Source organism: Bombina bombina, chromosome 6 (assembly GCF_027579735.1).
Source record: "Bombina bombina isolate aBomBom1 chromosome 6, aBomBom1.pri, whole genome shotgun sequence".
Lineage (NCBI taxonomy): Eukaryota > Metazoa > Chordata > Amphibia > Anura > Bombinatoridae > Bombina > Bombina bombina.
Window position 1 is genome coordinate 335,064,525 of NC_069504.1, and position 26,502 is coordinate 335,091,026.

General features: G+C 40.4%; 1 protein-coding gene across 1 annotated transcript in view; it reads left to right on the forward strand.

The window, feature by feature from the left end:
* The window catches only part of GLT8D2 (glycosyltransferase 8 domain containing 2), a 369,196-nt gene that overhangs the window by 225,199 nt on the left and 117,495 nt on the right, over positions 1–26,502 (forward strand). The window contains exons 5-6 of the mRNA XM_053716966.1: positions 18,838–18,955; positions 25,755–25,839. Coding sequence (XP_053572941.1) covers positions 18,838–18,955; positions 25,755–25,839 — 203 coding nt within the window. The remainder of the gene's footprint in view (positions 1–18,837; positions 18,956–25,754; positions 25,840–26,502) is intronic.

The window sequence follows — 26,502 nt, forward strand, 5'->3', positions numbered from 1 at the left end:
TAACAAAGTCCCCCAAAATAAAAAAAATTCCCTACCCTAATCTAAATTAAAATAGTTAACAGCTCTATCACCTTACCAGCCCTTAAAAGGGCTTTTTGCGGGGCATGCCCCAAAGAAATCAGCTCTTTTGCCTGTAAAAAAACACAATACCACCCCCCAACATTACAACCCACCACCCACATACCCCTACTCTAACCCAAACCCCCCTTAAATAAGTCTAACACTACCCCCTGAAGATCTCCCTACCTTGAGTCGTCTGTTCCGATTAGCCAATAGAATGCGAGTTCAATCTGATTGGCTGATTGGATCAGCCAATCCGATTGAACTTGAATCTGATTGGCTGATTTAATCAGCCAATCAGATTTTTCCTACCTTAATTCCGATTGGCTGATAGAATCCTATCAGCCAATTGGAATTCGGGGGACGCCATCTTGGATGACGTCACTTAAAGGAACCTTCATTCATCGTCTAGTCATCGGGAGAAGAGGATGTTCCGCGCCGGAGGTCTTGAAGATGGAGCTGCTCCTCATCGGATGGATGAAGATAGAAGATTCCGCTTGGATGAAGATGTTTGCCGGTCCGGATGTCCTCTTCTGCCCGGATAGGATAAAGACTTCTGCCGCTCTGGATGTCTTCTTTTGGTCCATTGCTGCTCGGCTGAGTGAAGACGACTCAAGGTAGGGAGATCTTCAGGGGGGGTAGTGTTAGGTTTATTTAAGGGGGGTTTGGGTTAGCGTAGGGGTATGTGGGTGGTGGGTTGTATTGTTGGGGGGTGGTATTGTGTTTTTTTTACAGGCAAAAGAGCTGATTTCTTTGGGGCATGCCCCGCAAAAAGCCCTTTTAAGGGCTGGTAAGGTAATAGAGCTGTTAACTATTTTAATTTAGATTAGGGTAGGGAATTTTTTTATTTTGGGGGGCTTTGTTATTTTATTAGGGGTCTTAGAGTAGGTGTAATTAGCTTAAAATTCTTGTAATCTTTTTTTATTTTTTGTAATTTAGTGTTTGTTTGTTTGTTTTTATAATTTAGTTTAGTTTATTTAATTGTAGGTACTTGTAGTTAATTGATTTAATTTATTTATTGATAGTGTAGTGTTATTTTACAGGTAATTTTGTAATTATTTTAACTAGGTAGCTATTAAATAGTAAATAACTATTTAATTGCTATTGTACCTAGTTAAAATAAATACAAAGTTGCCTGTAAAATAAATATAAATCCTAAAATAGCTACAATATTGTGACAGACCCCTCTGTCAGTACTGGAAGGGTTAACTTTGTTCAGCTTTGAGAAGCTATTTTCTAAAGACAGGTTTCCTGGCAGCATCTATTGTGTACTGTAATTAGGTTTATGTGATAAGCATTCACATTGTTTAATCACATCTAGAGTCAGACTGCTAGGTGATAAGAAGGACTCAATTGTTTTCTTGTGTTTAAATTGTTTATCTGCTTAAGTAACTTAATTCTATTGTATCATGCAAAAGGGCGTCTTCCCTCTATGTACAATACTTCCAACCCCCATCTGGTCTCAAACCTGCATAAATACTGGGCATATAGCCCTCAATAAAGGACATTCTGTTTTTACCTTCAATGTGGAGCCTGGTCTCATGTTTGAGGGGGGGAATTAGCTGGGTTGTGTGTTGCTGATCCCATATTCAGGACATCTTTCATCTGGTATTAACCCTTGGTATCCGGGTTATACCATAACAATTGGGGGCAAGCGACGGGATGATCCTCATCGCCCAGAAGAGCAACTACACAAGCCAGTAACCTCAGGAAGAGGGGGATTATTACAATACTGACCAAGATGGAAAGAGTACCAGGGACCGTAGGAACCAATGGGCCCAGCATATCAGACAGAACCCCCAAAGAAGCAAGCTTTGACCGGGTGGTCAAACTAAGACTGGCACATTATGGCCCCAACCCGTCTGCGGAAATTATCGACCGGGTCATAGCAGCTGTGGAGGCCAACCTACTTTGCCAAAACGGCGCTGCAGCAGCCCAAGTCACAGCAGCCCCAGTGGAAAAGAGAAAAGTAAATTTTGCAGCTTTTAAAAACTTCCTGGAAACAGGAGGAGAGATTGATGGGTACCTTGCGGATTTTGAGAGGCAATGTGCACTACACAAGGTACCCGCAGAGGACTGGGTCATGATATTATCCGGAAAATTATCCGACCGGGCCAGCGAGGCTTTTCGGGCCATTCCAGATGAGGAAGTCTGGGGTTATAATGCTGTAAAAGAGGCTCTGCTCTCCAGGTATGCGGTTACACCGGAGGCATACAGGAGACGGTTCAGAGACACTTTTAAGCTAGCTGGAGATTCCTACGTTGAGTGGGCATGTAAGATGCACCGCACAGCAGCTCACTGGATAGCGGGGTGCCAAGCCGTATCTGGGGAAAAGGTGCTGCAGCTATTCCTGTTGGAACATTGCTTCGACAAGTTACCTGCAGGAGTTCGAGAGTGGGTTCAGGACCGTAAACCCTCCACCCTGCATGAAGCGGCTCGCTTGGCAGATGAGTATACGGATTCCCGCAAACTGGACACTGCATACCACTAAGCCCCCTGCCAGAGTGGAATACCGACCCACAGTCACCCCAGCAGCTACCAGTTACCAACCCCCGGCGCACCGCTCTACCACACGGCCTCCAGCCACGAACTATCCTCAGAGAGCCCGGTTCAATTCACGGGGCTACTCACAACCTATTCAGTGCTTTGGATGTAAGCAACTAGGGCACAAAAGACCAGAGTGTCCCCTAAACGCAGCGAACCAAGCACAGTCCTGGAGAAGACCCGCCGGCGGAATCCCACGTGGCCCACTACGTAGAGGAGCAAGAATGCTGGGGCATCCTACATGAAGCAGCCCCCATGCAAGCTGCCCACCAGAATAACCAGAAACTGGTTAAAGTGAATGGGAAGGAGGTCAGTGGTCTACGGGATACTGGTGCTACCATGACCTTGCTTCAAAAGAACTTGGTGTCTGAGAAACAGCACACCAGAGACACTGTAGCTGTGAGGGTAGCAGGGGGCGCTGTGTTCCGCCTACCTGTTGCCCGGGTACATTTGGATTGGGGAGTGGGCGCTAGACCTGTGAATGTGGGGGTCATGAAGGACTTACCAGCTGATGTTCTCCTTGGAAATAACTTGGCCCCCCTTGTTTCTGCCTACGCTCCTATGGGTCCCGCCTGTGACTAACCGTGCCCAGATCTGTGCAGCAGAGACTGACCCACCTGCTGCTAAGCCCCAGGACGCTGAGCTCAGTAAATCTCTATCTGCTATTGATACGTGGAAGTCCCGTTACAATGCGCTGATGAAGGAGAAGAGTCAAGTAGAGGATTAAATGGTCACGTTAACCAATCACGTAACAGTGCTAGCGGGAGAGAAGAGGAGCGCAGAGGAAAAAGCGCAGTTAGAACAGGAATCTCTGCTAGACAAGCTGCACCGACAGACCGCAGAAAACACCAGCTTGAGAGTGGAACATGAAACATTAAAGACAAACTTAGCGACACTGGAGGAGAAGCTGACGCTGGCCCATAGTGAGGTGCAGCAACTCAAGGACAACCTACGTCAGCATGAAGGGCTTATGGATACCTATAGAGAGCAGGTACAAAAAACTCATAAAGAAGCCAATGATATTTTGAAGGACTGTTTAGCCCTAGTCTGGGCACTGAAGAAGTTGAACCCTTATTTATACGGACAGGAATTCTTTCTCATAACGGGAATACAGATGGATTGTCCTGGCAAACTGACATGCCTCCTAGTCCGGTCATCCGCAAGTTGACCCGCCAAAGGGTCAAGCCGGGTCTGCTGGAGTGTCCCACCAGGAGGGAGCCATGTGACAGACCCCTCTGTCAGTACTGGAAGGGTTAACTTTGTTCAGCTTTGAGAAGCTATTTTCTAAAGACAGGTTTCCTGGCAGCATCTATTGTGTACTGTAATTAGGTTTATGTGATAAGCATTCACATTGTTTAATCACATCTAGAGTCAGACTGCTAGGTGATAAGAAGGACTCCATTGTTTTCTTGTGTTTAAATTGTTTATCTGCTTAAGTAACATAATTCTATTGTATCATGCAATAGGGCGTCTTCCCTATATGTACAATACTTCCAACCCCCATCTGGTCTCAAACCTGCATAAATACTGGGCATATAGCCCTCAATAAAGAACATTCTGTTTTTACCTTCAATGTGGAGCCTGGTCTCATGTTTGAGGGGGGGAATTAGCTGGGTTGTGTGTTGCTGATCCCATATTCAGGACATCTTTCATCTGGTATTAACCCTTGATATTGGGTTATACAGTAACAAATATAATTATTTGTTATATTGTAGCTGTATTAGGGTTTATTTTACAGGTAAGTATTTCGTTTTAAATAGGAAGACTTTAGTTAATAATATTTAATTTATTTCGTTACATAAAAATTATATTTAACTTAGGGGGGTGTTAGGGTTAGGGTTAGACTTAGCTTTAGGGGTTAATACATTTATTAGAGTAGCGGCGAGGTCCGGTCGGAAGATTAGGGGTTAATACTTGAAGTTAGGTGTTGCTGATGTTAGGGAGGGAAGATTAGGGGTTAATACTATTTATTATAGGGTTTTTGAGGCGGGAGTGCGGCGGTTTAGGGGTTAATACATTTATTATAGTGGCGGCGAGGTCCGGTCGGAAGATTAGGGGTTAATAAGTGTAGGTAAGGTAGTGGCAACGTTGGGGGGGGGCAGATTAGGGGTTAATAAATATACTATAGGGGTCGGCGGTGTTGTGGGCAGCAGATTAGGGGTACATAGCTATAATGTAGGTTGCGGTGGTGTCCGGAGCAGCAGATTAGGGATTAATAATATAATGCAGGGGTCAGCGATAGCGGGGGCGGCAGATTAGGGGTTAATAAGTGTAAGGTTAGGGGTGTTTAGACTCGGGGTTCATGTTAGGGTGTTAGGTGCAGACTTAGAAAGTGTTTCCCCATAGGAAACAATGGGGCTGCTTTTTTGCAGGTGTTAGGTTTTTTTCATCCCAAAATGCCCCATTGTTTCCTATGGGGGAATCGTGCACGAGCACGTTTTCCTAGCTTACCGCTACCGTAAGCAACGCTGGTATTGAGAGTTGAAGTGGCGGTAAATATGCCTCTACGCTCCCTTTTTGGAGCCTAACGCAGCCCTTCAGAGAACTCTCAATACCAGCGTTATTTAAAAGGTGCGGGGGGGAAAAAAACACGCATAGCTAACGCACCCCTTTGGCCGCAAAACTCTAAATCTAGGTGTTAATATCCAAAATAAAAAAGAATTACACCTAATCTAATAGCCCTATCAAAATAAAAAAGCCACCCAAAATAAAAAAAAAACCCTAGCCTACAATAAACTACCAATTGCCGTTAAAAGGGCCTTTGTGGCCATTGCCCCAAAGATATCAGCTCTTTTACCTGTAAAAAAAAATACAAAGACCCCCCCAACAGTAAAACCCACCACCCAACCAACCCCCCAAAATAAAAAACTTAACTCTAAAAAAAAGTTAGGCAGCGCTATAGGGGATTAAATAACGCAACTTTTGTTGCGTTCGTTAATTTCCCTATAGCGCTCAAACTCGTAATCTACCCGTAAGTGTGTTAGATCATAGGTGTAGGGAGTTATAACAAGGAGTTAGACAAAGGAGTGGACAACACAGAAACAAGTGCATTTAACTCTCCCTAAATTAACTGCAAACATGCTAAACTTTCTAATGTCTGCATTAAAGGGACACTGAACCCAAATTTTTTCTTTTGTGATTCAGATAGAGCATGCAATTTTTTTTTATATCATTTATTTATAACCAACAGTGAGTACAAGTTCCATAATAATAAAGAGAAAAAAAGAAAAATATTTTGATATCGTACATATTACTTCAAGACCAAGAACAAAAAACCAACATAGCAGGCATACATAAGGTATATAAAACAGCTCATATGCATAGTTAGTTGATCTGAGGCACAAATATTTACCATTTTGCTTACTACTCATTGTTGGAATTTTTTTTATTTTTTTTTTATATAAAAAGAGAAAGAAAGAAAATAAAAAGAGGAAGAGGAGAAAAAAAGAGGAAGAAGAAGAAAAAAAAAAAAAAGGGGGGGGGGATGTCCCAAATCTCTCTACCTCCCACCGAATTACCAGATGCCGAGCAGAACTATCTCTGAGTTCTTAAATGGAAAGATCAAATAGTCAATTTCTCCCTCAGGGAAAATCTTAATAAATGGTGCCCATTTATCAAAAAAATTCCGTATGTCAGATTCCTTATCTATGTTTGTGTTTCTTTGTTCCAATACACATTGTTTCTTTAAATTATTCCTAATTTCAGGGATAGTTGGTAGTGATCTCGATTTCCATTTCTTGCAGATCAAGTATCTGGTGGCTAAAATAGAGAGATTTACTAATTTCTCGTCAGGCTGATGCCTGTCCTCAGGTTTTAAACATAGTATAATCTGGTACAATGAAAAAGCTAATATTTCAATTTTTAATTTGTTTTTAAGCCAGTATTCTAGCTTACTCCAAAAATGTCTTATCTTATGGCATTTCCAAAACATGTGAATCAAATCTGCAGCTGGATAGGAGCATTTGGGGCATTTGTTAAATTCCTGATTTCGAACTCTGAGGCCTCTTTCTGGGGTGAAGTATGCCCTGTGCAAAAGTTTTAAATGTGCATCGCGCCAAGTGGTAGAGAGGGTGGTCCCTGCTACTTTGTTCACTGATAATTGAAGGGTTTTCATCTCAATATTATTGTGTGGGATTGAGGCGTTCCAAGCCAAGGCCAGACTCTCCATGATGGGAGTGCCTTTATTGGTGCTCAGAATATAATAGCCAGGGGCGATGGACATGGAGCCGATTTTGATTATTGTTAGCCATTTTTCCAGTTTGCCAAGAGTCCAGTTCCAGCCAACCTTTTTGGTAAGATCAAGAACATAGTGCCTTATCTGCAGATAGGCATAGAGATCTTTATTTGGCAGATTGAATTCGGTCTTCAGCTCTTCAAAGGACTTAACACACTTTCTATCCTGATCCAATACATATATAGCCCTATCCAGACCATTATTATGCCACCTATTAAAAACCATCGAGTCTAACCCTGGTTGGAAGTTAGGGTTTCCAATCAAGGGAAGATATTTTGAGGCTGTGCTGTTTATAGAGAGAGATTTAGTTAACTTATACCATGCTTTAAGAGGGGTCATTATGGTTTTAAGTTCTTTAATGCCTATTGGCAGATCTTTTGGCTCAGAATGTACCAAAGCTGTTGGTAAGAACGGGTCACATATACTTAATTCGAGTTCGTTATTTAGAACGTAATTCTTGGAGAAGATCCAATCCGCTACTGTGCGGGCTAGGAAACATAGATTATAGAATCTCAAGTTTGGTAATGCTATGCCTCCGAGCTCCCTTGGCGCAGCCAATTTAAAGAAAGATATTTTAGGTCTTTTCCCTTGCCAAATGAATTGTCTGATTGAAGAGTTCATTGACCGAACATCTTTTTCTAGTAACATTACTGGGACATTCTGGAGAACATAAAGCAGCTTAGGGAGGAGGACCATCTTAAATAATGCTGACCGACCCGATATTGACAGTGGTAAATTCTGCCAAACTTTAAGTCTTTCTTTTATATAAACAAGCATCGGAGTTATATTTAGTTTATATAAATCTCCAATGTTAGTTGGAATATTAATCCCTAAATATTTAAAGGACTCTGTTACCACCCTAAAAGGGAGATCTGAATTACTCCTAGCACTTTTCCTGAGCCAAAACAACTCAGATTTTGAAGGATTTACTTTATACCCCGAGAAGGTGCCGAAATGATCGGTAATTCGCAAAAGTTTTGATATATTTGAATCAGTATTAGACAGATATACAAGTATATACATGTTTTCAGACTTTTATGCCATCCAAGGATTTCCTTATCATAATTGCAAGAGGTTCTATAGCTATATCAAAAAGGAGTGGGGAGAGAGGACAGCCCTGACAGCCCTGTTCAATGCAATTGAAGGGGAGATATCGTTATTGATTATGAGGCTTGTGTAAGATTGATTATATATATTCTCTATAAATTTGGGGAGATTGCCCTTAATCCCAAACTTTATTAGAGAGGTTGTTATATGTTTATGAGATACTGAGTCAAAAGCTTTTTCTGCGTCAATTGACAGAATGGCCAGATCCGGAAGGTCCTCTCCCCCCGCCCTCTGCGCAGATATCCTCTGAATATAATCCGTGGTAACGAGTAATTCCCTAATTTTTGCTGTGGAGTTGCGGTTATTGAGAAAGCCAGCTTGGTCCGGATGGATTATTTTTGAAAGGATAGTCTGAAGCCTGGTTGCTAAGATTGAGGTCAGGATTTTGTAGTCCGAATTTAATAAAGCAATTGGTCTATAAGACTCTTTGCAGGTAGGGTCTTTCCCCTCTTTTAAGATCAAGGTGGTAAATGAGGAAGAAAAAGAGGGCGTGACCTGTTTATCATTGATAAAGATATCATTATAGAGATTACCGAGGTATGGGGCTATTTCTACTGAGAGGACTTTGTAAAACTCATTAGGTAATCCATCCGGGCCAGCAGCTTTATTAAGAGAGAGTTTAGTGATCACTTTTTCAATCTCTTCCCTTGTAATAGGGGAGTTGAGGCTGTCAATTGCTTCAGGGGATGCTATAGGGTAAGTAATTTTATTCCAGAATTCAGTAGCTTTTTCTGAATCATAGCCTTTGCTAGTATATAGTTCCTGGAAATATTGGAAAAATAAGTCTGAAATTTCTTCAGATTTTAATAGCTGTTTCCCATGTGCTGAATTTTATCTATAATAGGTTTTTTATTTTCATTCTTAATTAATTTGGCAAGCATTTTACCAGATTTGTTACCAAATCGATACATTTTTGCTTGCAATCTAAGTTCATTATGGGCTTCTTGGGTTATAAAAAAAGTGTCTCTTGCGGCTTTGGCACGTACATATCTAGCCCAGTTTAGAGGGGTTCTTTCCAGTAAAAAGAGATTGTAAGAATTAATCAAAGTTACTCACTTCCTTCTCTCTTACCTTCCTTCTCTTATTTTGCATAGCAATATATGCAGTAATTTCCCCTCTAAGAACTGCTTTAGCAGTTTCCCAGAAGATATCTGGGCGCCCTATGTAATTGCTGTTAAAATGGACGTATTCCTTAAACTTGTTCCTGAGCCATTCTTTGAATTTTAAGTCGGTCTTGGGCTTCGGTTGACCAAAATAAAGCTCAAGAGAGATAGGCCCGTGGTCAGACAGAAATATCGGCATTATCTTTGCTTTTATCTTTGTGATGCTTAGCCGTTCATCGGTTAAGAATAGGTCAATCCTAGATAATGTTTTATGGGCCTTGGAGAGACAGGTAAAATCCTGAGTATCAGGATTCTGAGTTCTCCAAATGTCGCGTATTGCAAGGTTCTGTTTAATTTTATTAAACATTTTAGAGTCAAGACTATCTTTTTTCTGTTTTAAGAGCTTAGTGTTTCTTCTAAGTCTGTCTATAGGGCATTGTGGAGCCATATTAAAGTCTCCTCCTAAGATTAGGTGACCTTCACTAATTAAAAGGAGTTTGGCCTGTAAGAGATCCCAGAATTCTGGGTCAGTTGTATTCGGGCCATAGACATTGCAAAGTGTATATAACGCTTGGTCTGCTTTCATTTTGACCAGGACATACCTCCCCCCAGGGTCGGCCTCAGAGTATAAGATCTCCACTTGAGCTCTTTTACCTATAAGTATAGCGACCCCCCGCTTTTTTCCAACGCTTGAAGCCACAAAGGCTTCCCTTACCCATGAGGTCTTCAGTTTTAATGATTCCTCTAAGTTTAAATGGGTTTCCTGTATGAACCCAATATCAGCCTGAGCTTTCTGCAGATATGTTAAGATTGCCTTCCTTTTAATGGGAGATGAGATTCCTCCTACATTCCAGGATATTAATTTGAGTTTATCTAATTTTTGCATCGTTTATCTCTGGGAGGTAGAGAGGGATGGAAGAGGGACAGGGAGAGGAGGGCGAACGGTGAGGGAGGTAGGAAGGAGAAAAAAAAAAAAGAAAAAGAAAAGAAGAAGAGAGACCTCAGTCTCCTGGCTACTTTTGCCATAAGTTATATCCTCTGACTATTTAACTAAAAAGAGTTAGGTCATGTAATTACGTGTCCAATGTCTTAAAGAAATTTTCCGCTATTTGAGCCTCTACAAAGATATGTGTTGTCTCCTTTACTACCACTCTAAGTTTAGAGGGATAGATTTAGGCAGCTCTATACCCATGTTGGATAAACTTAGAGCAAATCGGAGCCAGCTCTCTTCTTTTAGAGGCTGTGTCAGACGAGAAATCTTGAAAGATCAAGATCTTGTTGTCCTCTATAAGAATTGGCTGTTTTTTACGGAAATGTTGCAATAGTGTGTTCTTATCTTGATAATTGAGTAATCTTGCGATAACAGGTCTAGGTCTGTTTCCGTTCCTACTGTCTAAATGAGGGGCACCTATTCTATGAGCTCTCTCGACTATAATTGGGTGATATGTGGGTGGAATCTTTAAGGCTTTAGTGAGTGTAGCTGAGATAAAAAGATTAAGGTTTTCAAATTGTTTGGCCTCTGGAAGGCCTATTATTCTTATGTTATTTCGTCTAGAGCGATTTTCCATATCTTCCAGCCTATCAAATATTTTTTGCAAGTTCTTAGTAGAGGACTCAAATTTGGCACTATGTGATGTTGCTATGTCTTCTAGGTCAGAGACCCTCTGCTCTACTTCCTGCATCCTATTCGAGAACTGTCTAACCTCTTGGGCTAGAGAGGTAATGTCTTGCTTGATTTCTGATTTAAGTGCCTCAAATTTAGGTTCAAGAGTATCTGAGATACTGGTTACTAAGGACTGTATATTGGTGAGTTCCGGTGTTATTAAGGTATTAATAGGATTAGTTTGGGTCTCAGTAACGAGATCCTGTGTGTTCTTGAGTTTCCTATCCCTGTGCCTGGCTGCCATAATTGGAAAGGAGTCTTAGAAGGATTGGAAAGAAATTTATCCATGTGCCGTGTGATTAGTTATAGTAGTGAAAAGGGAAACGTTTAATAAAACGTTTCCAGAGTAAAGAAGTGAACTCAGTTTGGTGCTAGGTGCTTAAGTGCGGCAAAATGTGCGAGAGATAGGGAAAAAAAAAAAAAAAGGGGGGGATAGGGGAGGGGAATTATGTGAGTATGTGATATGATGTGATAGATAGCTAGTTAGCTAAAAGGTGAGAGAGTGTCAGTGTGAAAAAAGTGTAAAAAAAAAAAAAAAACCTGTGTAAAGTGTCACAAGGACCCAGAAAGAACAGTTATTCTGATTTAGGCAGGGATAGGGTTATAGCTGAAGGTATAGAGTATGCGTGTTCAAATAGTCTTGCAGGATTTTTCCTTATGCCCTTTCTCCCCTCACTCCTAGGGACAAGCTAAAGGAAAATCAATAGTGTATGTTCTAATCTCGCTATAGACAGTGAGTCAACAAGCTTGGATTTAATAAAGGGCCAAGAGGAAGAACAGAGAGGAGGAAGGGGACAGGGGGCAAGGATTGTACAATTTATGGCAAGCAATCTAATATAAACAGTATACAATAGTTAATTCTTATCAGTTGTTGGTTTAACAATTGAGCTTTATAGGTAACAAGATCTCAGCCTATATGACTAAGCAGGGAACCCTAGACGGTTTAGTTTAACGAATATCCCTTAACACAGAGAAAACTCAAACTAAATAGCAATATCTAAAACCAGTTTTCTACTACATATTAATTGCAACATTTCTATTAATAGGTAAAAACTGATATAAAGATCACTTATATAGTGACAGATAGCAAATTTCTTTTATGAAAAAAGGGAAGGAAAATCAGAAAAACAAAAAAAATTCAAGGCCCGTTAGCCTCTATTCCCATATTAACTGTTCGCTACTACCTTCCCCAGCCTCTGTGGTGTAGATATTGATAGGAGGGAGAGTGCTTTATGCAGTACTTATAAGGTTGTTAATTCTATCTTAGGAGCAGTTCTTTAAATGCTCTCTCACCCTCTCCTCTCCCCCCTCCTCCCTCAGCATCCAGCCAATTCTCTAATGGGTGATAACTGCAAGATTTCTATTAATAAACATAGTCAGGATTGAAGAGTTAGTTAAGTAAACTCAAGTTTGCTTAGTTCTACAGTTAAGCTTAAAGGAGAGCACTGTAATTTTATTATACGTTGCTAGGGGGGGGGTAAGGTTCTAAACAAAGGCGCAGGATATAGGTATCGATAAAGAGAAGCCTAGATGCACCACTTCCCCAAAGCTAGTTTATGGGCTTAATTTACCCCAATTGTCCCCAACTTAATTTACCTGAGCTAGGGTAATATGTACATATATTAAAAAAAAAAAAAAAAGTTCAGCAGCCTGGTTTACTGAGCCTAGTTTATCTTTAGGCAGTTTTTAAGAAATTAGGTTGAGTTCAAATGCAGGCTATAGGAGAAAGTCACTGTTCTAGCAAGTTGACAGGTAGCCCAGGCAAGCCCAGGTATAGAGTGTCCGTTCAGGCTCTTTGTTTCCCCCTTCTCTTCTCCCCGTGACAACTCCTTCCCCCTGGTCTGTACAGATATAGTTCTATCGGAAGGAAGGCAAGAAGGGGGCCAGAGAAGCTGTTTTTCAGTAGAGAGCTACCGCTACATTACCCACTGCTAGGGTCCAGATGCCTCCAGAGAGAGGTCTCCTCTTCAGCACGACTCCCCTCACGCAGCACCGGTGGGAGGGGAGTGCGCCCAGCAACAGCCGCCAAGGACAGCAAACGCTGGGATGACAAGCGGCAGGGAAAGAGGCAGGCCAGTTCCTGAGAAAGCAATCCAAGCGCAGGTAGCGGTCCGTGTCCCCCACGCAGCACCGGTGGGAGGGATCAACGGTCCGAGAGCAGCAGCGGGTCAAAGCGCCTCTCCGTAGCCAACGGCAGGAATCCAGGTGAATCAGCTGCAGGTAATATCGTTGGGAAACCTCAGCTTTTGATCAGTGTAGCTGGACTTGCAGGCAGGGGCAGATAGTTGGTAAGCTTGATTTATTGATGCCAAAGTGGAGCAGGCAGGTCGTCCTATCAGGTTTGGCAAGGAAGCCGGTTTTAGCCCCAGCGGGGGCTTTGGAGGAAAAGACTCCTATGTGTAATCAGAGTCCGTCTTTCACTCTTATTGCAGTGAGAATTGCACAGCTAGGACAGAAGGTAAATCCTATGGCTGAAGCAGCATAAAGTTCTTGTGCGGTGGTATGGCAGAGTATCAGATCCACCCAGGGTCTGAGGGTTTAGGCGCGAAGAGTTCGCCAACAGCTTGCAGTGGAGGTAATGCTGCACAGGTGTCTCACCTGACCAAACACCTGAGCTCCTCCTCCGGATCCAGATCTCTAGGGAATCAAGAGCATGCAATTTTAGAGCATGCAATTTTAAACAACTTTCAACGCCTAGATTTAGAGTTCTGCGTTAGCCGTCAAAACCAGCGTTAGGGGGTCCTAACGCTGGTTTTGGCCTGTCGCTGGTATTTAGAGTCTTGTAGGTAAGGGTCTAACGCTCCCTTTCCAGCCGCGACTTTTCCATACCGCAGATCCCCTTACGTCAATTGCGTATCCTATCTTTTCAATGGGATCTTTCTAACGCCGGTATTTAGAGTCTTGGCTGAAGTGAGCGTTAGAAATCTAACGACAGCCAATAAAATCCAAGCTCAATCTGATTGGCTGATTGGATCAGCCAATCCGATTGAACTTGAATCTGATTGGCTGATTCAATCAGCCAATCAGATTTTTCCTACCTTAATTCCGATTGGCTGATAGAATCCTATCAGCCAATCGGAATTTGAGGGACGCCATCTTGGATGACGTCATTTAAAGGAACCTTCATTCGGACTTAGGACGTCGTTAGAAGAGGATGGATCCGCGTCGGCTGCTTCAAGATGGTCCCACTCCTGTACACTCCCTTTTTGGAGCCTAACGCAGCCCTTCTGAGAACTCTAAATACCAGCGTTGTTTAAAAGGTGCAGTGGCAAAAAAACACACGTAGCTAACGCACCCCCTCTAACGCAAAACTCTAAATCTAGGCGTAATTTACTCCTATTATCAAATTTTCTTCCTTCTCTTGGTATCTTTATTTGAAATACAAGAATGTAAGTTTAGATGCCGGCCCATTTTTGGTGAATAACCTTGGCTATTCTTGCTGATTGGTGGATAAATTCATCCAAAGAGCTTAGATGCCTTCTTTTTCAAATAAAGATAGCAAGTGAAAAAATGATAATAGGAGTAAATTAGAATGTTGCTTAAAATTGCATGCTCTATCTGAATTACGAAAGAAAACATTTGGGTTCAGTGTCCCTTTAACCTTTTCCTCTCTTCTCCTTAAAGTCTTCCTTTCACAAACAGCACTCAGACAATTCATGTTTCTCTTTCTCTTCTACCTTCCCCTCACTACAACACACATGAACTCTATTCCCATCTCACATCCCTCATCCAGCCATGCTTCACTGATTCTAAACTTAAACACTCGCATAAAACACATTCTCATCTCCTTTCGCTCACCGTATTTCTTCTTCTTGCAGCTGGGGATGTCTCACCTAACCCAGGTCCACCCTCTGCTTCCCTCAATTCACTACCCCAAATGACACCTCATATACCTTGTGGCTTTACAGTATTATTTGGCACTAAAATCAACACTTGACAAAACTGCACCCTCCATTCTTCGACGTACATCAATCACTCGACAGCAGCCGTGGCACACCAAACAGACCAGATATCTTCAGCGATGTTCATGGGCTGCTGAACGGCAGTGGAGGAAATTATGCACCTGTGCTGATTTTTGGCATTATAAATTCATCCCTAAGTCCTACAACTCTGCCCTCAGTCTGGCCAAACAAGTCTATTTCTCTTCCCTTGTATCATCTCACGCATCCAACCCCAGAAAGCTGTTCTCAGCCTTTAACTCTCTTATGCATCCACCTGCACCCCCGCCCACTACCAACCTCACTGCTCAGATTATTGCTGATCACTTCAAAAATGAAATTGACACCATTAGAAAAGATATCTGCACCTCACACCCCTCAAACCCAGCAATCCTACCCACCCCTTCTATTAACAAAACTCTATGCTTTTTCCCTCCTGTAACAGAGGAAGAAGTCTCTGTACTCCTATCCTTGGCTCATCTCACAACCTGCCCACTTGGCCCTATTCCTTCACAACTTCTTCCCTCTCTATCTTCTTCACTAACCCCTACCCTAACTCATCTCTTAAACCAATCTCTCATCGCTGGCACATTTCCTGATACATTCAAGCATGCATCAATCATACCAATCCTAAAAAAAGCCCTCGCTTGACCCCTCCACCCATCTAACTATCGACCGGTCTCCTTACTTCCCTTTGCTAAACACTCAACAGAAACCGCTCTTACTAAAGTAACAAATGACCTGTTATCAGTTAAAGCAAAAGGCCACTACTCCTTACTAACTCTTCTTGACCTGTCCGCTGCCTTTGACACAGTTGACCATACCTCCCCTCGTAAAAATACTACATTAATTTGGCATCTGAGACACAGCCTTCTCCTGGTTTGCCTCATATCTTTCAAAACGCTTGTTTTCAGTTTCCTTTAACAACATATCTTGTGATCCTATGCCTCTCTCAGTTGGAGTACCACAAGGCTCTGTCTTGGGTCCTTTGCTTTTCTCTCTCTATACATCCTCCCTGGATTCCAGTACCATTTATATGCCAATGATACCCAAAACTATCTTTCCTCTCCTGATATCTCTCCCTCTTTACTCACCCAGATTTCCAACTGCCTCTTTGCAATTTCCTCTTGGATGTCTTCCCACTACCTCCAACTCAATCTGTCCAAAACTTAGCTGCTTCTTATTCCCCCCTCTTCGAGACATCCAACACCTTACATTTCTCTGACTGTTGGAGACTCTATTCTCAACACCTCACCCCAGGTCCGCTGTCTTGGGGTTACACTTGACTCAGAACTCACATTCAACCCACATATACAAGCACTTACCAAATCCTACCGTTCACACCTACACAACCTTTCCAGAATTCGTCCCTTCCTTACTCAAAAAACAACAGAAATACTTACTCATTCCCTCCTTTTGTCACGCATTGATTATTGCAATCTACTTCTAAATGGACTTCCAAAACATCGCCTCTCCGCCTCATCCCATTCTCTTCGATCAACCTCTGACCTACGTCTCTCCACTCCTGTTATCTCTACGTCCCACTCCTGTCTCCAAGACTTTGCACGTGCTGCTCCTTTCATCTGGAACTCTCTACCCCACTCCATAAGACTGTCTCCTGCCTTGTATAACTTCAGATGCTCCTTGAAAACCCACCTATTCAGAGAGGCTTACCATCTCTCCTCTATCCCTCATCCGAACCAAACTAATACATGAACTGCCTGACTCACTGCTGCAACTACAACCAATGTGACAAGCTACTCCCAACCTTATGTCTCTGCACCCTAAACCTGTAGACTGTGAGCTCTCCGGAGCAGGGCCCTCTTCCTCCTGTGCTAGATTTATTTAGTTTTGTTATGTTTTGTATTTTATCATTAATCCTTGTCATTGTATACCCCATCATTGTACCCAGTGCTACGGAATTTGGCGGCGCTATACAAATAAATGATAAAATAATACTTTGCGTTGTAGGGGGGTGGCGGTTTAGGGGTTAATAGGTTAATTATGTAGATTGCATTGGGGGTTGGCGGATTAGGGGTTAATAGTTTAATTTGATACTTTGCATTTTGGGTGGGTGACGGATTAGGGGTTAATAACTTTATTAGATACTTTGCGATTTGGGGGTTGGCAGATTAGGGGTTATTACATTTTATTAGTTATTGCGGTGGGGGGATGGCGGTTGAGAAGTACATATTGCGCATGCGTTAGGTGTTTAAGACTTCCAGGGAGTTACAGTGCTCATATACAAGGCTTGCTGCGTCTGCCTTTGTGTTTGGTGAGATGAATATGGAGTAAAATTTCTCTATTTTCACTGACTTGCGACACCGGTTCTATGTTAGTTTATGGGAGTAAAAACAGCGACCGACGGGTAAAATATATGTGCCGCATTTGTATGCGCACCGTATATGTAATCGCTACTTCCGTCTAAAAATAACAGACGCTGGCTTTTGCGGGCGAGCCCCTGATGTGTTCAGCTAGCTCCCAGAAGTGCATTTCTGCTCTTTCAACAAAAGATACAAAGAGAATGAAGAAAATTTCTAATAGAAATACAATGGAACATTGTTTTAAATTGTTTTCTCTATCTGAATCATGAAAGAAAAAATGTGGGTTTCATGTTCCTTTATCTCACCACTTGTAATATGAGCACAGTGAGTGCACTAACAATGTTGCCTTCTCTATCCATTAAAAGTATAGGGCACCCTAAACATTTTCAGCTGTGTTAAGAAGCTTTGGTTAAATTATTTGAAGGGACATAATACTCATATGCTTAATCACTTGAAAGTGATGCAGCATAACTGTAAAAAGCTGACATGAAAATATCACCTGAGCATCTTTCTGTAAAAAGGGAAGATTTTTACCTCAAAATGTCTTCAGCTCACCAGAGAAACTAATCTGTGAACAGTTATACTTCAGCTGCTGTCGAGCTGCAAGTTTAAACCCCCCCAAAAAAAACAGCCAATCAGCATTAGCAGTGTTAAGGTCATGCTTTGCTGTGATCTCATGAGATTTCACTGAAATTGCGTGAGATTTCATAGTAAACTTTCTTTAACTGAATAGGAAAATAACATGATTGTGCCTGCACATGCCAGATGCTGGCTCCTTTGCACGTCCTGGGACTAGCATCCTTATTGGCTGATTAAAGGGACAGTATACACCAATTTTCATATCACTGCTATAAAGAAGAATATGCACTTAGAAGCTCCCAGTTTAGCACTATTGATGAGGTTAGGCTGGGGCACCCACTGAAAGAAGCTGAGAAAGAAGGAAGGGCAGACCCTCCCCCCTCTCCTGCATATGAAAAGACCTATTACATAAAGAGGAGCTGCAGAAGTCTGTAGACTTGGGTCTACATCTGATACTTTGGGGCTTGGTTAGGAGTTGGAAAATCAGCACTATACATTATTACAAAAACACTCAGATATATAAATGGATCATCTACAAAACATTTATGCAAAGAAAAATTTAGTGTACAGTGTCCCTTTAAAGTCTCTTTACAGTGGGGTGTTAACACTTTGAGGTAAAATATCTTCCTTTTTTACAGAGAGATGTTCAAGTGATATTTTCATGTCAGCTTTTTACAGCTGTGCTGCAGCACTTTCAAGTGCTTCAACATTTGGGTATCATGTCCCTTTAACCATCCACTTGTAATACAAGATTTTGTGTTATTTTTTGCACAAGTATACGCAAAAAAGATAACGAACCATGGGATATTTATTGCGCCCCACTTGTAATCTAGCACTTTGGGGCCTATTTATAAAAGGCCTGTCGGACATGATCCGGCATTGCGGATCATGTCCGTCAGACCTCGCTGAATACGGAGAGCAAGCAGGGGATGTCAATCAACCCGATCGTATTTGATCGAGTTGAATTGCGGCAATGTCTGTCCGCCTCCTCAGAGCAGGCAGACAGATTATGGAGCAGCGGTCTTTAGACCGCTGCTTCATAACTGGTGTTTCTGGCGAGCTAGATAGATAGGCGGAACTTGATAGATTGGTCCCTTTGTGTATGACATTTCAAGTGTGAATCTTATATCCTGTTCTTTTTTCAGTTCATTTGCAGTGCTATATTTTCAATAGAAACTCTACTCCAATTGTTTTAATTAATAGCACTTTTAAAACATATTACTTCATCTTTAAAACAACTGTTTTTCTTCTGTAATAACATTGTTGTGTAACTGTCATTTTTTAGAAAATGGATTGAAGACAGTCAACTGGGAAATATAAATTTTAAGGTTGTGGAGTTTAACCCAATGGTACTCAAAGGAAAAATTCGACCTGATGTAGCATACCCCGATCTTCTCCAACCAGTAAGTTGTGATGTTTCAAAGGTGTGGGCAACTTAAAAGAATGTAATCCACTTGAAACAGCTTTAAAAACGTTAAGGTGTTGATTTATCATGAGGCAGATGCCATATCATTTGCAGGCTCGCTCACTGAAGCCTGCAACTTGTATTTATGAAGCAGCAGTTTAAAGCTCTGCTTCCTAAACCGTCTCTGCTAACTTAGAGTTGGCTAATGAAAATCGCCCAGGACTGAATTGACTGGGGTGATTGACAAGCCCTCCAATCACACAATAGGTTACATAAGAACAGGGGGCTGTATTGTACATGTGGACGTATGTGCAATGCTAAATAAGAGAAACAAATGTGATCTCGGGCAGACAGGTTCACTACATGTGAACCTTATCCTTCCGAACAATGATAACTCTGGTTCTACATCTAGTTACTCATTAAACAAGCTTAATAGTTTCTAAACTACACTTAGTTAGATAGATTCTGGAGGAGCCAGAATGATCTTATGCAAGCTTAGTGAAAAAGCATAGCATCTAGTTCACCCTTAGGATTTTCAGATGCGTTATGTTGGATTTCATATTCATCGTATTTCTATATCTTTTTGAGGGTTGTGTGTGTAACATAGTAACATAGTAGATGAGGTTGAAAAAAGACCATCGAGTTCAACCTATACAAATCTAAAATATATACAAAAAGCTCCAGTTAAGCTTAAATAATCCCACTAAAAGGTGACCCATTAATACTAGCAATCATATCCATGAATTTTGTTTATAGACAGAAATGTATCCAAATAATTTTTAAATTTATCTAGGGTATTGGCATTCAATACCTCCTTTGGTAATGAGTTCCACAATTTTATTGCTCTTACAGGGAAAAAAAATTTTTTGTTGCAGGAGATTAAATCTCCTTTCCTCCAACCTTAAATTGTGACCTCTGGTCACAAACAATTTTCTTGGAATAAACAGAGCTTCTGCCATCTCTGTATATGGACCTTGAATATATTAATATAAAGTAATCATGTCACCTCTTAAGCGCCTTTTTTCTAAAGAAAACAGACCCAGTTTGGCTAGCCTCTCCTCATAGGTTAAATTCTCAAATCCCCTTATTTGCTTTGTGGCCCTTCTCTGAACTTTTTCTAGTTCTGCAATATCTTTTTTTGCGATTGGTCCCCAGAACTGCACTCCATACTCAAGGTGAAGTCTTACCAGGACTTTATATAGTGACAGAATTATGCTTTCCTCCCTTGAATCTATGGCCTCTAGTTATCAACGCGTCTACTTTACCTGTCTTCGCCGGTCCAATACGCCCGCCTAAGCTCGCCTACCATCGCCGCCGCGGACCTGAAAAATTTCGCCTAAGTTATCAAAAAATCTGTCAAAAAGCTGCGCACCAAGTACGGGGCGATGAGCAGCGGACTGTGAGAGTTATCACTCATCCGATCTCGCTGCTCTTCGGCTTTTTGACAGCTTTATTGACAAGCTGTCACTAAGCACCCACACTAACTACACTGTTCTACCCCCTATACCGGCGCCCCCATAGCCCCCCGCAACTAAATAAAGTTAGTAACCCCTAAACCGCTGCTCCTAGACCCCGCCGCAACTATAATAAATGTATTAACCCCTAAACCGCCGCCACCTATAATAAATTTATTAACCCCTATTCTGCCGATCCCGGACCCCAGCGCAACTAAATAAATAGTTTAACCCCTAAACCGCCGCTCCCGGACCCCGCCGCAACCTATCTTAAACGTATTAACCCCTAATCTGCCCCCCCTACACTGTCGCCACCTATAATAAATTTATTAACCCCTATCCTGCCCCCCCTACACCGCCGCCACTGTAATACATTTATTAACCCCTAAACTTAAGTCTAACACTAACCCTAACACCCCCCTAACTTAAATATAATTAAATAAATCTAAATAATATTTATTTTATTAACTAAATTATTCCTATTTAAAACTAAATACTTACCTTTAAAATAAACCCTAATATAGCTACAATATAAATAATAATTATATTGTAGCTATTTTAGGATTTATTTTTATTTTACAGGCAACTTTCAATTTATTTTAACTAGGTACAATAGCTATTAAATAGTTATTAACTATTTAATAGCTACCTAGTTAAAATAAAGAGAAATTAACATGTAAAATAAAAACTAGCCTAAGTTACAATTACACCTAACACTACACTATACTTTAATAAATTATTCCTATTTAAAACTAAATACTTACCTGTAAAATAAACCCTAAGATAGCTACAATGTAATTAATAATTACATTGTAGCTATTGTAGGATTTATATTTATTTTACAGGTAACTTTGTATTTATTTTAGCTAGTTAGAATAGTTATTAAATAGTTATTAACTACCTAGCTAAAAGAAATACAAAATCACCTGTAAAATAAATCCTAACCTAAGTTACAATTAAACCTAACATTACACTATCATTACATTAGTTAAATAAATTACCTACAAATAACTACAATTAAATAAACTAACTAAAGTACAAAAAATAAAAAAAATAAGTTACAAACATTTAAAAAATATTACAACAATTTTAAGCTACTTACACCTAATCTAAGCCCCCTAATAAAATAACAAAATAACAAAGCCCCCAAAAATAAAAAAATTCCCTACCATATTCTACATTAAAAAGTTACCAGCTCAATTACCTTACCAGCCCTTAAAAGGGCCTTTTGCGGGGCATGCCCCAAATAATTCTGCTCTTTTGCCTGTAAAAAAAAATACAACCCCCCCCAACATTAAAACCCACCACCCACATACCCCTAATCTAACCCAAACCGCCTTTAAATAAACCTAACACTACCCCCCTGAAGATCATCCTACCTTGAGCTGTCTTCAGCCAGCCGACCACCGATGGAACCGAAGAGGAGATCCGGAGCGGCAGAAGTCATCATCCAAGGGGTGCTGAAGACATCTTCCATCCGATTGAAGTCAACATCTAGGCGGCGCTGAAGAGGTCTTCCATCCGGGCGATGTTTTCTTCCAAGCGGCATCTTCAATCTTCTTTCTTCCGGATCCATCTTCATCCCGCCGACGCGGAACATCCTTCTTCCCCGACGGACTAACGACGAATGAAGGTTCCTTTAAGGGACGTCATCCAAGATGGCGTCCCTTCAATTCCGATTGGCTGATAGGATTATCAAAGCTTATGTTCGCTGCTGCCTGATATCCCATTGATTCCTATGGGAGAATAAAAGTTATTTTTACACCTAACACCCTAACATAAACCCTGAGTCTAAACACCCCTAATCTGCAGCCCCCTACACCGCCGTCACTTACATTATACTTATTAACCCCTAATCTGCTGCCCCAACACCGCCGCCTCCTACTTTATACTTATTAACCCCTAATCTGCCGCCCCTAACATCGCCGATACTTACATTATATTTATTAACCCCTAATCTCCCTCTCCCAATGTTGCCGCAACCTACCTATTTTTATTAACCCCTAATCTGTCGCCACCAACGTCGCCGCCAATATATTAAAGTTATTAACCCCTAAACCTAAGTCTAACCCTAACTTAAATATTATTTAAATAAATCTAAATAAAAATTACTATCATTACCTAAATTATTCCTATTTAAAACTAAATACTTACCTGTAAAATAAACCCTAAGCTAGCTACAATATAACTAATAGTTACATTGTAGCTAGCTTAGGGTTTATTTTTATTTTACAGGCAAGTTTGTATTTATCTTAACTAGGTAGAATAGTTATTAAATAGTTATTAACTATTTAATAGCTACCTAGCTAAAATAAATACAAATGAAGGTACCTTTAACCCTTTAAGGACACAGCTTTCAGTTTGCTCAATTGTTTTATGATGGAAAAATTCCGTCATATGTCCTTAAGAGGTTAAGTGACGTCATCCAAGATGGCATCCCTTAGATTCCTATTGGCTGATAGAATTCTATCAGCCAATCGGAATTAAGGTAGAAAAAGTCCAATCAGCCAATAGAATGCGAGCTCAATCCGATTGGCTGATTGGATCAGCCAATCGGATTGAACTTCAATCTGATTGGCTGATTGAATCAGCCAATCAGATTTTTCCTACCTTAATTCCGATTGGCTGATAGAATCCTATCAGCCAATCGGAATTGAAGGGATGCCATCTTGGATGACGTCACTTAAAGGTACCGTCATTGTGTTAGAAGACTCCGGATGAAGAGGATGGCTCCGCGTCGGCTCCTTGGAAGATGGCTCCGCTCCTGATGGATGAAGATTGAAGACGCCGCCAGGATGAAGACTTCTACCGGATGAAGGACTTCTTCTGCGTACCTTGGATGAAGATTTCGGCCCGGTTGAATTCAAGGTAGGGAGATCTTCAGGGGGTTAGTGTTATGTTTTTTTAAGGGGGGTTTGGGTGGGTTAGAGTAGGGGTATGTGGGTGGTGGGTTTTAATGTTGGGGGGGTTGTATTTTTTTTTACAGGTAAAAGAGCTGATTACTTTGGGGCAATGCCCCACAAAAAGCCCTTTTAAGGGCTGGTAAAAGAGCTGATTATTTTTGCAATTTAGAATAGGGTAGGGCATTTTATTATTTTGGGGGGCTTTTTTATTTTATTAGGGGGCTTAGATTAGGTGTAATTAGTTTAAACTTCTTGTAATATTTTTTTATTTTCTGTAATTTAGTGGGGGGGTTTGTATTATAGATTTTATTTAATTAAATTTAATTGTAGGTAATTGTAGTTAATTTATTTAATTAATTTAATGATAGTGTAGTGTTAGGTTTAATTGTAACTTAGGTTAGGATTTATTTCACAGGTAATTTTGTAATTATTTTAACTAGGTAGCTATTAAATAGTTATTATTTTTTTAATAGCTATTGTACCTAGTTAAAATAAATACAAAGTTGCCTGTAAAATAAATATAAATCCTAAAATAGATACAATGTAATTATTAGTTATATTGTATCTATATTAGGGTTTATTTTATAGGAAAGTATTTAGTTTTAAATAGGATTAATTTATTTAATTATAGGAATATTATTTCGTTTTATTTAAATTATATTTAAGTTAGGGGGGTGTTAGGGTTAGGGTTAGAGGCGACATTGCGGGCGGGAGATTAGTGGTTAATAATTGTAGGTAGGTGGCGGCGATGTTAGGGAGGGCAGATTAGGGGTTAATACTATTTATTATAGTATTTGCAAGGTGGGAGTGTGGCGGTTTAGGGGTTAATACATTTATTATAGTGGCGGCGAGGTCCGGTCGGCAGATTAGGGGTTAATAATTGTAGTTAGGTAGCGGCGACGTGGGGGGGGCAGATTAGGGGTTAATAAATATAATGTAGGTGTCGGCGATGTTAGGGGCAGCAGATTAGGGGTTCATAGCTATAATGTAGGTGGCGGCGGTGTCCGGTCGGCAGATTAGGGGTTAAAATATTTTATTAGAGGGTTTGCAATGTGGGGGGGCCTCGGTTTAGGGGTACATAGGTAGTTTATGGGTGTTAGTGTACTTTATAGCACAGTAGTTAAGAGCTTTATGTTCCGGCGTTAGCCCATAAAGCTCTTAACTACTGACTTTTTTTGGCGGTAGGAGTCTTGTCGGTAGAGGCTCTACCGCTCACTTATTCCAAGACTCCAAATACCAGTGTTAGGCAAATCCCATTGAAAAGATAGGATATGCAATTGACGTAAGGGGATCAGCGGTAGCCTGGAGTCGCGGAAAGAAAGTGAGCAGTAGACCCTTTCCTGGCTGACTCTAAATACCAGCGGGCAGTAAAAAGCAGCGTTAGGACCCCTTAACGCTGCTTTTGACGGCTAATGCCAAACTCTAAATCTAGCCGATAGTGTTTAGTTGTTTCAACCCTAAATTATAGACACATTGTCTATACATCTTATAGCGTACTATAGCCCTTCGAGAGGCGCTCCCTCCAGAAAACCTCCCCCTTTTTTAAATTTCAAAGTTATGTCTATTTCTACTCCTCCTGTACCATGTGACAGCCATCAGCCAATCACAAATGCATATACATATATTCTGTGAATTCTTGCGCATGCTCAGTAGGAGCTGGTGACTCAAGAAGTGTAAATATAAAAAGACGGTGCACATTTTGTTAATGGAAGTAAATTGGAAAGTTGTTTAGAATTGCATGCTCTATCTGAATCATTAAAGTTTAATTTTGACTAGAGTGTCCCTTCAAGTTTGTTGTGTGCATGTATCCCCCCCATAGAAATCAATAGAGAAAAAAAGTGGAGAAAAAAAACTAACACCCAAGATCGTTCAAATAACTTTGCATATTCGCATTAGAAAATGTGAAATATTTACAGTAAACACATATTTAAAATATTTATTAAATATGAATATTGCATAAATATTTTTTATCATGTTTTCATCTACTTAATGGCACAGGGCTATAAAGCAATATAAGTATATACTACTGTATATGTATATATATATATATATATATATATATATATATATATATATATATATTTATATTTATTTATTTTTTAAGTGTTTTGTGCAACTTTTTTGTTTTGGAAAACAGTTAACCATAGCTCTGAGATTGTGATAAGGATTGAAGCGTAAATGGTGATTGCAATCAACTTGTAATGTCAGCGCAATGAAAATGGGTTGCAAAAACACTAATACGTTAGCGCATAACCTCACTTGTAATCCAGCCCATAGTGTGATGAAGGGGGGGGGGGGAGGGTACTGAATGTGGGTGTAATAGAAAGGAGGAACAGCATTCATTCTGACATTCTATAACTATTTGTTGTTCTCTGATATTACTGTATTATGCTAACAGCTTCCATTTTCTTTTTTTTTATATATATATTTTCTGTAAAAGCTCAACTTTGTTCGATTTTATCTGCCACTGCTCACCCCAGAACATGAGAAAGTTATTTATTTGGATGACGACATCATTGTGCTAGGTATGTTCCTTAATGTATTCTTGAATGTTTCGAAATATACAATTTTAATATTGTAATATGTCTGTTTGAGTGAGTGTACTTGAATAGGAGAACTCCATTAAAGGTTACCAACACATGGTATTTATTGGTATAATCAAATATAAATAGGGATATATGTGAGGAGCAGTAGGTGTCACTTATATAGATTTTAGTAAATCATTTGACACTGTCCCACTCAACAAACTAATTAATGAACTGCATTGACTCAAGACTATTTAAGAATTGATGGTAGATTGTTTTAATTAAAAGAGGAGAGTGTCACTAGTGAGTGCCTTAGGGGTGAGTTTTGTTTAATATATTCATATAAAGGTAGTATGCTTTAAGGAAGGTGTGTTTTTTCACAGTTTATACTTTCTAAAGGGGTAGGTTAAAAAATTATGAAAAGAATGCTAGGGAACAACATTTTATCACCAAAACATGCAAAATGATGCGTTCAGGGTGCTAAATCCAAAAGGTTAATTAAAGATTTAATGACACTTTACTGAAAGTAACAAAAGAGAAGCAGGACATATTAATTATTATTTCAGACTGTTTGAAGTCCGGGAACTGAGCAGAAGATGAAGCAGGTAGTATGGCTGGCTATATAGGATCAGAAAAACTGAAGCTCTTATACAGCTTTATAGA